This window comes from Alosa sapidissima, chromosome 16, assembly GCF_018492685.1.
Source record: "Alosa sapidissima isolate fAloSap1 chromosome 16, fAloSap1.pri, whole genome shotgun sequence".
Classification (NCBI taxonomy): domain Eukaryota; kingdom Metazoa; phylum Chordata; class Actinopteri; order Clupeiformes; family Clupeidae; genus Alosa; species Alosa sapidissima.
Window position 1 is genome coordinate 9,330,629 of NC_055972.1, and position 12,997 is coordinate 9,343,625.

The 12,997-nt window shown below is 39.9% G+C and overlaps 2 protein-coding genes across 5 annotated transcripts in view; one reads left to right on the top strand and one right to left on the bottom strand.

The window, feature by feature from the left end:
- Nucleotides 1-758: 758 nt before the first annotated feature.
- Nucleotides 759-8,338, bottom strand: slc25a16 (solute carrier family 25 member 16). The gene is made up of 9 exons (XM_042065203.1): nt 8,217-8,338; nt 7,857-7,949; nt 7,235-7,368; nt 6,993-7,056; nt 6,725-6,846; nt 6,553-6,619; nt 6,301-6,463; nt 5,285-5,353; nt 759-3,155 (listed from the first exon to the last, which is right to left on the bottom strand). Exons 1-9 carry the CDS (start codon nt 8,332-8,334, stop codon nt 2,999-3,001), a joined length of 987 nt encoding a protein of 328 aa, XP_041921137.1. The 5' UTR covers nt 8,335-8,338; the 3' UTR covers nt 759-2,998.
- tet1 (tet methylcytosine dioxygenase 1) overlaps nt 8,262-12,997 on the top strand; it is a 28,605-nt gene continuing 23,869 nt past the window's right edge. Inside the window, exons 1-3 of one of the 4 annotated variants that reach the window (XM_042065202.1) lie at nt 9,555-10,032; nt 10,878-10,927; nt 11,034-12,485. In XM_042065202.1, the coding sequence (XP_041921136.1) occupies nt 11,298-12,485 (1,188 nt within the window). In that variant the 5' untranslated portion in view covers nt 9,555-10,032; nt 10,878-10,927; nt 11,034-11,297. Of the gene's footprint in view, nt 8,396-9,553; nt 10,033-10,877; nt 12,486-12,997 lie in introns of those variants that run through there. The other 3 variants (XM_042065200.1, XM_042065201.1, XM_042065198.1) reach the window with 3 other exon arrangements.

Here is a 12,997-nt window from a genome sequence, read left to right on the forward strand (position 1 = left end):
TCCAATTTGAACTTGGCTGAATTGGCTGTGGTAATGATGGTGACAATAGATTCTTCATCAGAACATCCTCCATGTAGCCTGGGAGAACTACATGAACTTTTTTGCAATTCTTCATCAGAATATCCTTCATGTAGCCTAAGAGAACTACAAACCTGTTTGCAATAGATTCTTCATCAGAACATCCTCCATGTAGCCTAAGAGAACTACACAATCCTGTTTGCAATAGATTCTTCATCAGAACATTCTCCAGGTAGCCTGGGAGAACTACACGAACCTGTTAAACAGCATCAAATTAGCAGTATTTTTTTAACAATTAAAAATGTAAAACAAACTTACTTTTGATACTAAATGATAGGCTATAAAAAATGTATTGTGTGTGTGTGTGTGTGTTGTTGAGGGGGTGTGGGGTGTTGCGGCCCGCCAGCCAATTTTCAAAACCCAATGTGGCCCTTGAGCCAAAAAGTTTACCCACCCCTGGTCTAATCCGATTCAATGATCTATGCTAGGCTGGAGCTATGTTGTATGGCCAGACTCAGAGAACGGCTGGATTAATTGAAGAAAGGTAAAACTCAATTGTTTAACTCGATGGGAGGTGAAAAATGAGCATATTTCCCCAAATGGTGGCGTATCCCTTTAACTAGGTTATCCTGCATGATCATTGTGAAATTGGAATGAAATTAGACAATCACCTGTCATTCACCACATGGCTAGATCTTTACCCTACATCATTAAACAACAAATAATCTACTCAAAATTGCGTTATCTGGTTTTGTATTCAGCAGTTAAAATGTTTTTAGATTTGTGAACACTGTAATGACCACATAAACATTACATTACAATACATGAATACATAAATTACAAAATACTTGTACTTCTGAATACTTAAGTATTTTTAAAAGCAAATACTTTTGTACTTCAACAAAAGTAAAAATCTGACTTAGCAACTTTCACTTTCAGTAATATTTGACATGGTGTATCTATACTTTTACTTAAGTAAAGGAATTGTGTACTTCGTCCACCTCTGCTCATGCTTTCAAGCTTCATGCTTCAATCTATATAAAGACACTGTTCCATTGACAAGACCATAACAGCTTTAATTTCAATATGATTCAATATAAGCAATAACAGTTGACTGAAAATACTGAAGGCATAGTCAGTAGTTAATTCTGTTAATAAACATAAAATATCTCTCTATACTGCATCAAGCTGTCCTATATGAAAATAATGACCACATCATCAATAATATACTGTTTCATACAGTGCATTCTTTATATATGTTCTCATCCATATTGACAGAGCAGCTGTATATCTTAAATATTTTACAAATGTAACCGGAATTTTTAAACAGCATTAAATACGAAGTTGATGCAGTCTTTCAATGTTTCAAATGTTTGCTTCAATGGCTTATGCTAAAAATGAAACAGTGATTTATAGCACAATATGTGACACTATAAACATTAATGTATGAGTGAATTTGTGACACACAATATGAACACATATACACACACACACACACTCACAATACGTAATCCTTGTATATAAAGGCATACGTGTCAGCGCACAATGAGCGTAAACTTTCCCTTTGATTCCTTTGGTGGAGCAAACCACTCTACTCATCACATACTGTACATACAGCGTGTGACACCAGGACCAACATCTCACATATCAAATGTGTGCATTATTGTTAGAAAGGCTGGGGGATTGAAAATTGCTTGTAAACAAAAGAGATCAAGCCCCACACTGCCATCATGTGGACATAATCAGAAGTACACTTAAATAAATATGAGGCCAGACTAAAAGTGCAGCTTGCCCAAAAAATAAAGATACATATCAAAGTATGATTCACACCGATTTAAAAAAAAAAAAGGCATGTGAAAAAAGAGATGTGAAATCATGAAATGAGATGGATGGTACCTGATTAAGGTGTCAACACCTGAAGCACTACACAGCACAGCACATTCATAATCATTAAACTCAGTTCTGAACTGAATAAAACTCGTAATTGAATGAAGCAAAATTACATTTGAAAAAGACAAACATAACCAGAAAATATGTATCAGGACACTGAAAAGCAAGAGAACACAATAACAACCCATGAAAAAGAAAAGCACATTCCTTTACGTATGGTGCGCTTAACTGATTGAGAAAGAGGGCAGCATGAAGTCATTTGTTCATTTTGTACAATTATGATTGGCATAGTGCAAATAGACACGAGAGCACACACACAAAACAAAGGCATTGGACCCAAAACCTGCATCACAGCAACAAGCTCAATATATCGCTTATCTTGTCTTCAATTACCAAAATATTCATTCTTAATCTGTGACGATGGAGGCGGTTTGTGGGCTTATGATTTGCAGTCACATCTGAAACGGTCATTCACAATGACACTAACAGGTAAGACTTTGGAGATTAATTACGAACCCAAAACGAAGTAAAATACACAAAATAGGAGAAGTTGAAATGCTTTTGGGAATTTATGTGATTATAGTCTACTTGTGTGTTGTTGGCCAAAAAATAAAAGTAAATAATAACTGGTGAGAGACTGTTTGGTGCTTTTTAGTTGGGCCAATGGGGGTTAGGGTGGGCTCGGATAGAGAAGGCAGCTTTTTAATGGTGATTACTTCTCCCATCATTATCTGAATGCATTCAGATTACAGCATCCCAGATGATGCAGTAGCTACAATGCTTTGTGGATGATGCTGTTGTGTTTAATTCTCCTATTGACAGAGCTATTCTCAAGTCAGACTGGGAAACCACTGCATGTAGTAAGCAAGGACACAGTTGCCAGGATGTAGTCCAAAGTGACATGTTTGCCCAGACTGTGGTGTGATGTGGTGCCCCACCATCTGAACAAGAGGCAATGCTGACGCAGCTGGTCAACAGAGCTGCCAGTCTCCACTGTTCCAGTGGAATGGGGATGCCAAAGGCTGCAGCATGCCCAATGGGGTCAGCTCAGAACAGGGACGCTCCTCCAAGCCCCTGCAGCACTCCTGGTCTAGTTCAGATGCAGTGCCTGTTTCATGAACTCATAGGTGGTGAAGGCCACAGCTTGGGAGGGGATACAGCGGATGTAGTTGAGAGACAGACCGCGATACAGACCTTTCTTGACCCCATGCTGGTGATACACATGCTTCAAGGTTTTTGTAAGAGTACTGTTTGACAAGAAAAGAAATAAACACAGTTGGCTTTGTGTTGACAGAAAAGTTCACATATATTGTTTATCTCCAAGTAACACTTTAAGGAAACAGGCAGCAGATCATCCTACCCTATCACCTGAGGGGGTGTGGGAGGTGTGTGTGGAATGAATCTGCATTCCAGCTGTCATTCTATTTCTGGCCTGAACTGACCATACAACCCTTTTATTGTTATGTTATATTGCACAGGCCATGCAGTTGTCTAGCAGTTGTCCTTGCCTTCACCCAAGCTGAATTGGGAAGCTTGATTAGAATGTGTAATATGTCACCACCAGCCAGCACGTGACATCATTCCACTGTTATATTAAGGTGCAACATGTCGTTTTGGCTTTATTCATCATTTCTCATAGATTTATGTGATTCATTTACATACTGTTTATACTGCAATACCTTTTTTTTTTTACTTCTGGTTAGACGCTAAATGCATTTCATTGTCTCTGTACTTGTACTCTGTGATGACAATAAAGTTAAATCTAATTATGAACACGACTTGTTTACTAGTGTTGGGAGCAACGCGTTACAAAAGTTATGTAATTATTGTAATATAATGCTTTTTGCAGTAACACGGTAACGTAAGGCATTACAAACATTTTTTACATATTTTACTCGGTATAAACTTCAGTAACGCGCGTTACAATGCATTTTAACCCGAGTGGTGTTTTGTTTTGATACATATTTGTAAACAACACCGCAAGAACAGAGGAGGAAAATCTATGCAAATAGTAGAAAGTTATCTCCTGTTACTGGTTGAAGACTGCAGATTGAAGACTGTGGCTGCAGCAGTCTCAAGGTCGGACTCTACATTTGCGGGATGGCCTACGCCTACGCTCATTATTTTCAGTTTGTCAGAGACACGGATATGAAGAACATAATCTCTCAAAGATCTCTCTATACCTTGCGAAATAGCACAAGTAATTTAATGAAACAACTTGAGCAGTGCCACGTTTATCTTGATTCTTGATAAAGCATAAACTATACTCTTCTAGTGCATGTCAGCTTTGTGCCGTGGACAGAGACACGGATATGAAGAACATAATTTCTCAAAGATCTCTCTATACCTTGCGAAATAGCACAAGTAATTTAATGACACAACTATACTCTTCTAGTGCATGTCAGCTTTGTGCCGTGGACTTGAATTAAAGAGAATAAAGGGATAGAAATGCAAAAAAAGATTGTGTAGCCTGGCAGTGCCGCCGCTCCCACCACGCGCATCACAAACTGTGCGTAGGGCACCAAAGGACAGAGGGGGCACCCAAACGTTTACGTCGTTTACATCGATAACGTTTACAATGTCAAAATACACTAACACCAGGTTACATTCAAGTTTGATACTTTTTGGGTTAGGTTATCCGAATCCCACTACTGACCATTTTTAAATTCAGATTGGTGAGAGGGATCTTTAACATAGGCTGCAATCAATGTGATCTGGAACATGGACAAGAATATATAGACTAGTCTACTACTTTGCCTTAGTAAAATGGAATTGGTGGGTCTTCAATAATTCGTTTTCCAAGCATTTACATGAAGCACATGATATGCCGAGTCGACTGAAACGCATTCCATTCAGATAGCTACAGTAAGTGTCTACCAGGCTCATAATTCACTTTTAATTGCAAACATAAATGTGAAGCAACATGTATTATGTATGTATTATTTCCAAAGTAAGTTAAGGCTGCTTATAACAACTTACGTTCTCTTATAACAACTTAACATTGTGCATATTATTGTTAATATTGTGCTCTCAGTGTAACTCAAACAAACAAGGCTTGTGAACAAGAGCTGGCAAAGGGGCATTATGAGAATGTAAAGATCAATGCTCTTAAAGTGACCATACAAAGTAAAACAGCATTTCTTCAGAAATGAATGTTTAAAAACCACAGTAATGGTCTGTACATTATAGGCCTTTTATTGTACTTTAGGTGTTTGAGTTATCATTTAAATGTCTTTTACAAAAGTTAAAGTATTACAGTATTTCTATCATAATTGACCAGACTTTGACCTTTTGTCTGTTTTTAACAAGATTCTGGCTATGAGTGTTCCTTGTACTGCATTATGAGCCATCACTGCACCTATTACATTCTACTTACCAACACTTTTCAGAATCAGGAAGGGCAGATCCTAGCTGCATCCTCCTGCGTGCCACATCCAGAGGGTAACTAACAGAGACATAAGTACACAGCACACACAGAACTGTCACTGTTGGCAAATAAAGTGACATGACATGATTGCTAACAGACATAAGAACACAGCACACACAGAACTGTCACTGTTGCCAAATGAAGTGACATGACATGATTGCTAACCACCAAAAATGAGGACACCCAGGATAGCAGGAGAATTTACTGTACAGAGGGTTCATCTCTGTCCTTTCTATCTAACTCTGTTATTGAATTTCTACCAGAGCTTGTTAGATATATGTTGCACCAGCAGCATGTCAGCCCCCCACCTCCCTGCCCCCCCACACACCTCCCTGCCAGCCCTGTTGTATGGTACCTATCTGACCGGCCACAACAGACTAACATGAAGCCACAATAGGTTTCACAAGTTTCCCAAACCAAGGGCTGGAAAGACAGCTACAGCGATAATGACTGCTTTCAAAGGCACTTTATCTAGTGCTGTAACCTGACTGTGCTTTTATTTGCCATTACCCATTACTGTCACTAGAGGTTTGTTGCATGAATGACACTTCTCATAGCAAAAAGTATATATCCAGAAGGACAGCATAGTTCAAATGTTCACTACTTGTTATTGAATTTGAAGAGGTGGTTCAGGGTGATTTTTCAAGAGATAAGCATTACAGTACAGTTTTCTTGCAGAAAATGCAGACTGGTTTAGAAAAGAGAAGGCAGCTAGCTATTATCAACCACAAAGCCATCAATGATAGTTCTACAAAAGCCCATGCAAAGTGCATTTTCTTGAATAAAAATTCAGGCTTCATCTAAGCATCTAAACATACTTAAAACACCTAAAAGCAGTGACACAAGTGCAATTTTATTTGCACTCTATGACACTCACAAAACATCATGACTCAAATACTTCAATGTCATTCTTTTTTCCCCCTAATGCGCATGAAAACATTTGATTGATATGAATATGAGCTCACGATATAGTTTGGGCAATGGCACCAGCGATGCCCCCACACAGCAGGTTAACATGAGGCTTCAGCACCAGCACGTCCGGGTTGTCTAGCGAAGGTCGGCCAACGAGCTCAGGGGCATGGGCAAGACCCATACTCTTCAGTGTCCCGAAGGTGAAGAAGGAGAACCCTGTATGCACGGGTTAAAAAAGTGTGTAAGGGAGGGGGGAAAACCTTCAGAACAATGAAAATACTTACGATGATTTTAAATAAGTGTACCTGCATAAGGGGCCATGCCAATAATTGTGGGTGTCAGCCCACGATAGAAACCAGAGAAGCCGCCCTCCTTTAGATAGAAATAGCACATTTTAGCATAACTAATATCGTCTTATCACAAAGTATTAAAGGACATGGTCATGATTTGCAGCTATGGTATGCATAATATTGATACCTTCAGGTATATTGTTTGAAAAGCATTAGCAATGCCTGTATAGCGATGATATCCAGTCACTTGAAAGGCAAGGCGGGCTCGAACTACATCTAGTGGGTAAGTGCAAATAACAGCCGTCATTCCTGTATTTAAAGAAAAAAAGAAAACATCAGACCATCCAGTAACAAGACAGAATAATTCACTGCATTTTGAAAAGTCAACCAAGATACAGCAGAAGTCTTCAATGTAGGTAAAACCAAGGGAAAACAAAGAGAAAAGGTTACAGCACCTGCCATTGACCCAGCCATTAGCCGGTGGATGTGACCAGATATCCCTAACCTTTTGCTAAGAAACTGTAAATAAATAAAGGTATCCCAGTTAAATACATGTTGTCATACATCATCACATCAGTCCTTTCTCAACACACTAGGCTAGCACATAATGTTAACATTGATTTGGATGAGAGATATGAGTTACACTGAACTGAATGTAACTTTTTAATGTACAATTATGCACGAACAGGACATTCACCTTTTTGTAGTTGTCAAAGGCCATAAACTGAATGGCTCCATAGGGAAATATTCTAACCATCATGGCTCCATTTCCCTTATAGAGGCCAAGAAACCCCTCCTTTTTTGGCACTGCCTTAAGGGTAGCAAACACACCTGCCAGCAAACAACAGCTCAGAAGTGAATAATAATAATAATAATAATTTGCAGTGTATATATATATATATATTTCACTACAAAGGCCTACCTGGGGAATGCACAACTGAAGGACATTTAGACAGAGAATTTAAACGTTTTAAGTAACTTCCACAATGGACTGGACTTTCCACCTTCTTTTTATGTACCTCTATAAACGGCAGTTACTCCTCACACCCTTTTGGATACTGTATATCTATCAGCATGCTTATATGGCCATGCATAGACACAATCTATCAGCCTGGGTACAAAACTCAAACCCACTGTTCCCAGTCACTTTGGATAAGTGTTTGCTTCACTTCACTTCATTTTAGAAAGAGATAGATAGGTAGATACATTAGATCTAATTGCAAATGTAATGTCTAAGTTTCTTTTACGTTATGCACCATGTTAATGAAAGCCACCTCTGAACAACCAAGAAATTACTGTAACTCTACTTGCTGACTTACCAAGGTGTTTGTAATGGGGGTTATGAGCTTGTAATAAAATCTTCACTCTATCTAGAGGAGCGATAGTCGACTTGGCACAGCATCCTGCCACACCTACAACATCATGGGTGAAAAATACTTCTTAATGCCATCTACTGTGAACAAACAACAGCACCATTCAATTATCTGGAGAGTGAGGCTGTATTTCGCAGTTAATTAAGATACTACTACAAGTACTACAGCTACTGAGGTGTTCAAATGTTCATGGTTATGCAGAGTACAGGCCAACATAATGTCGTTGTATAAACATAAAAATAAACATACAAACAACCTACACTTCGTTTCTAAGAGTTCAAGACAACAAAAACATTAACAGTATACCTCCAGCTACGAAAGAGCGCACCCAGTAGTAGTCCCTCTGCGCGGGGTTTGGGATCTGGGGGCGCCCAGGTGAGGAGACCGACGCCTCCGTTGCCATGATTCTGTTGTCAAGACTCATACATTTCCGTCTGTGTGTGTGTATTAAGAGGAAACTTGACATCAACCAGGTTCTGACAACGGTACAGACATATTTGATTATTTTGTTAACTGACTGGCTATGTGAATAGATGTGTTGAGCAGTAGAATGTTACAAGTAAAGTGACAACGTCACATCAACCCAAAATGCTGATATTGATAAGTTAGGCTACTTAACGTTATATTACATACCTAACTAGCATTGCTAACTTTAGCACGCTTGATATAGACACTGCAAAAACTGTCAAAAAATGTGCGTTTGCTTATAATAACTTGAACTCAGATATTTTGTGAGACACATGCAATTTCCTCTGAACTGGCATTTGAATGGCGTAGCTACTAGCAGCTACTAGAATACAACCATTAACGTTAACCTAACGTTAGCTATGAGCTTGTGTATTCCGTATATTCAGAATTATTCACTGATTGTCAACTACATTAAAGTAACAAAACATTACTGCTTTATTTTACTATCTCCATTAGCCGAATCTTACCAGGAGCAAGGTCAACTGTCATCAGTACGTTCGTTGCTGTTGCACAACCAGTGATTTTCTCCTAGGTCTTTGACACAACCTGCCTCGCTAGTGGCTCCTGTCTGTTACTACTCTGTTAGCTTGCTAGCTAGCTAGCTAGGCTATCTCAGTTCATCATGCTCAAATGACTTCCTGAGTTTGAACAGAAACAGAAAACTGGTAATGAATTGTCATCTTAGTGAAACACCTAATATGTATTATATGTTGTGACATAAAGGAACAGCTTCATAATATGTTGGCAACGTTATCTACTTTTACGCAGAACCTACCGACAGCAAATCGATAAATTATATTTAGGCACGTGTCTTCTGTGCCCTTCAGTCGTCAGCACCTCGACAGCCATTTATTGTCGCATATATATTACGTAGGGCAAAGAGGCAAAAGTTTATAAATGAAGAGACATATCCTTTACATAAATATAAACAACCTGTCTAATAATTTTTAGGTTAATAGGGCACCAAATAGAGTGTGTTCCTAAAACGCCATGCAATACCTAAAACTGAAGTAGGTTAGTAAGTAGCCTAAGTTAGTAGCCTAGCGCATAATAGCCTACTATGTCTACTATAATGTGATAGCCTAATAATAGGAAAGGGTTTATAGTAGTAGCAGCAGCAACTGTAATAGTAATCGAACATACAAGTAAATAACAACATACTTAAGAAGCCGATTTAGAAGTCGTGGTGAATGTGGTTTACTTGCTTCACATTGCTTATGTTAGAGTATTTCTGTATTTTATATATGTATTATTTCTGTAGCCGATTTTATTAAAATTTTCAGTGTGCATTATCCCCAGTCAAGAAAAAGTACGCGCAAAAGTCCGCTCCACGTTTTCTGTACACCCAACAAGCGTCCATTAAAGAGCCGAGTTGACTCGAGACCGTAGGTCGAGTCTGGGAGTGTGGGGCAGTCTTGAATGGATTGACCAAAGAGGGATTTACGCTTTTTATAACTACTTTACGCGCTACGGCAAAACCTACAAAGCGCAGTAACAATTAAGAGCAGATTTACAACGCGCTTGTTTGTTTAGTAGGCTAACGTATAAAGTGGCGTTACTTACTAACTGTGCTAAGAGAAATTATTCAAGGATCATCAGTGTCTTACAGGAGCGGAGTATTATTAGCAATTCAGACAGTGCAACTGTCTCTCCGGTATGTAAAGTATTTCAACTGACTTTAAAGTGGACGCGTTGGTAAAATAACACTCTCGGCATTTCTTCCAAATAAAACTATGTCGACAGTTTATGGTATAATAGCTACTTTGATGTCTCCAAGTGACACTGTCGCTCACTGTTTAATAATTAAGGGAGTACATTAAACTCATGTTGTATAGTCAACTAAAACCCACAAAGTAACGTGATAGCAAGGTGACCAAGGTTGGAGCGTAAAGCTCACGGGCTTAAAGGAACTTGAAACATGTGTTAGGTATGCTAGTGCAGGTTATCATGTAATTTATTTTCATGGGCAAAACATTTGCAGCTTACATCTGGATTGTAATTTTATTGTTCCCTTTAATCAGTGAAAAAGACAACGTGGTAATAAACCTTTTATTACAATATTCAACTGGAGCCTAAATGTTTAAAAGTTGTAAATGCTTCACATAAAGATCAGTGATTTTTAGACCATTTTAAAGCATGTGGAATTGCACCTATATAATTAGGTCCAGTGCTATTGTCTCTCACTTGACTATAAATTAACTGAAGCAAGTCGTTAATGTGTTTCAGATAGGGAAATAAGCTCCAGGGATAATCGTCATGACAAACTATTAACTTGGAGTAAAGTGTAGAAGTGTGCTTCCTACCTAGACAGAAGCATTAATGGTATCAAAGTCGCCTACTGTATATGTATGGAAACAGACACACTATTTTATGCACCCTCTAATGTCCCAGTTGGTGATATGATTTTAATTGGCATGGATGTATGGCATTTCATTTGGGATTAAAGAACAGTTATGCCAGATGTATAATATTAAAACTCTACCATGTTTTTTCCCCCAGGATGCTTATCACTGTGTGCTTAATGGGCAGAAGGCTGAGGTGCAAAGAACGTATGTGTTTTCCTTACAATCCCTTCAAATCTAATGCCCATGCCTCCTTTCCAATATCAACACCTCCCTACTCAACCTAATATCAGTTATGCCTCTTATTCCCAAGAAACCCAAAAGGCTACATACACCATTGAAAAGAAATGATAAAAAGTTGACCTCCACTACTGCGAAGCGGTGCACTGTTAATTCTGAAAAGTCTAAGGGGCAGACAGCAAAAAACACATCAGACACACCTACTAGGCCCACAGCAAAGGCCAAGACTGCCAAGAGCACTGCCATCAATAAGGCTGCCAGTCATGCCTCACTGGGATACTTGGAAATTAGTAAAAGCTCCCCTGCTCGAAGAGGATCTACGCGACTCAGACGGTCTATGAGCTCGGCCACACAGTTTGGTCTGGTTGTAGACCTGCAAGGCCGAAGAAAGTCCCTCCGGGGCACTCCATTCTCCCAGAGTTTCCCGCAGGATGTAAAACCAAGCAAGATAGGACAGAGTGCCAAGGCAAGGGCTCGGCAGATTCGGGGTTTGAATCAGTGGGTGGCAAAGCACCCTGGCTCCTGCAATGCCAGCCAGCAGAAGAAGTTGTTGACTCCAGAAGGTGAACATCAGCTCAGTAGTTTGGGGTCAGAATTGACTATGGTGGAGCAGGACAACACACTTATTGGCCTATCCAACAAGGATGAACAGGTTACTGACCATGGTGGTAAGGCCACTGAATCTGAATCCATTGTGGCAGACCCTAACAGTCTAAACCCTAATAACGAATGTGCAAATAAGTCGGATTCATCAGAGCCAACCTCTGAAGAGGACCCTTTAAATAACAGAGATACCTCAGCCCTGGTGGAATTCCCAGTGGTGTTACCCCCTCATGAGGCTGTGTTCTCAGGTGAGGATGGTAACCTTGGTGCTGAACTTCAACCACAGACATGTTTGATTCTATGTAGTTCTACTTTGACCACTCCACACTCCCCATCACCGAATGTCTCTTTGGTTCCCTCCCCTTCATGTACTTCCTCAAAGGCATCATCACTTCTCGAAGAAAGTGCAGGTGCTACTATTGTGGAAGTCGGAATACCTCATGTCACTGTGGATGGAGACACCAAAGACCAGGCTGTGCTCTCAGAGGACAGGCCCAGCAAGTACACGGATTCACTAATACTCCAGTCCACAGACACAGATGACTGTAGCACTGAAGCGGTGGAACTGGACTTGGTGCCAAAGATCTTGCCCTGTTCTGATAGTAAGCCCACCAGCAGCTCTGAGAATACACAGTCCTCCTTTGACACAGAGTCAGAGCCAGGGCTGCCAGATGCCTTTCTGGAGCCTACAGGCTCAGGTGCTTTTCTTTTGTCAACGGAGGACATGCACCACTTCCTGATGGGTGCAGACGGGAGGGAGAGATCCAAGAGGAGCCGCTGCAAGGATTGTGAGCCCTGCCTCCGTAAGGTCAACTGTGGCCAGTGTAGCTGTTGCCTGAACCGCAAAACAGGCCATCAGATCTGCAAGCTCAGGAAGTGTATTGAACTCAAGAAAAAGCCTTCTTGGATCTCTTCTGCTCAGGTGAGACACCTGTGTTCACATTGTGGAAAACCTGAGGGTGATGTTGTTATTGTAAACTGCCTTCGCTTCATTGGTTTTTCCTAGAAGGAACTGAGAGAGTGGTAGTAGTTTCAGTCTACCTCTACTTCCATTTTGAATGTGCTGTTGTGTCTGGTGTTAGTAATGGTATTATTAACAGCAACTTGCAACATGAAGATGTTTCCACAAGGAGAAGGGGATAAAGAAGAGTTTTAGAGCAGCGCAGTAGCTGTAGATTTTATTTAGAGTTTTTTGACAAATGGGAAGCTAGCCTGATTGTGGAAATTTTAATTTACAATTTAATTTAATTTGGATTTAAATCCATGGTACAAATGATTTGTATCAGAGACAGCTGACCTCCTGGAGTTATTGAGGTATGAGTGCAAGGATGACCCTTGTTATTGGGGAAAGCCCTATCACATGAGTTGCTGTCAGTTGCACACGTGGTGTGTGTGTGTAGCCAAATGAAAGAAGTCCATACATAAGAGCCTCCC

What these genes read in the sequence shown, in the direction of transcription:
- slc25a16 (XM_042065203.1), bottom strand. Translation starts at nt 8,334, where the DNA reads ATGAGTCTTGACAACAGAATCATGGCAACGGAGGCGTCGGTCTCCTCA. An exon ending in CCTTTGACAACTACAAAAAG is followed by an intron (nt 7,057 to 7,234) that starts GTGAATGTCCTG and finishes ATTTATTTACAG; the next exon opens with TTTCTTAGCAAAAGGTTAGG. An exon ending in AATGGCTGGGTCAATGGCAG is followed by an intron (nt 6,847 to 6,992) that starts GTGCTGTAACCT and finishes CTTTAAATACAG; the next exon opens with GAATGACGGCTGTTATTTGC.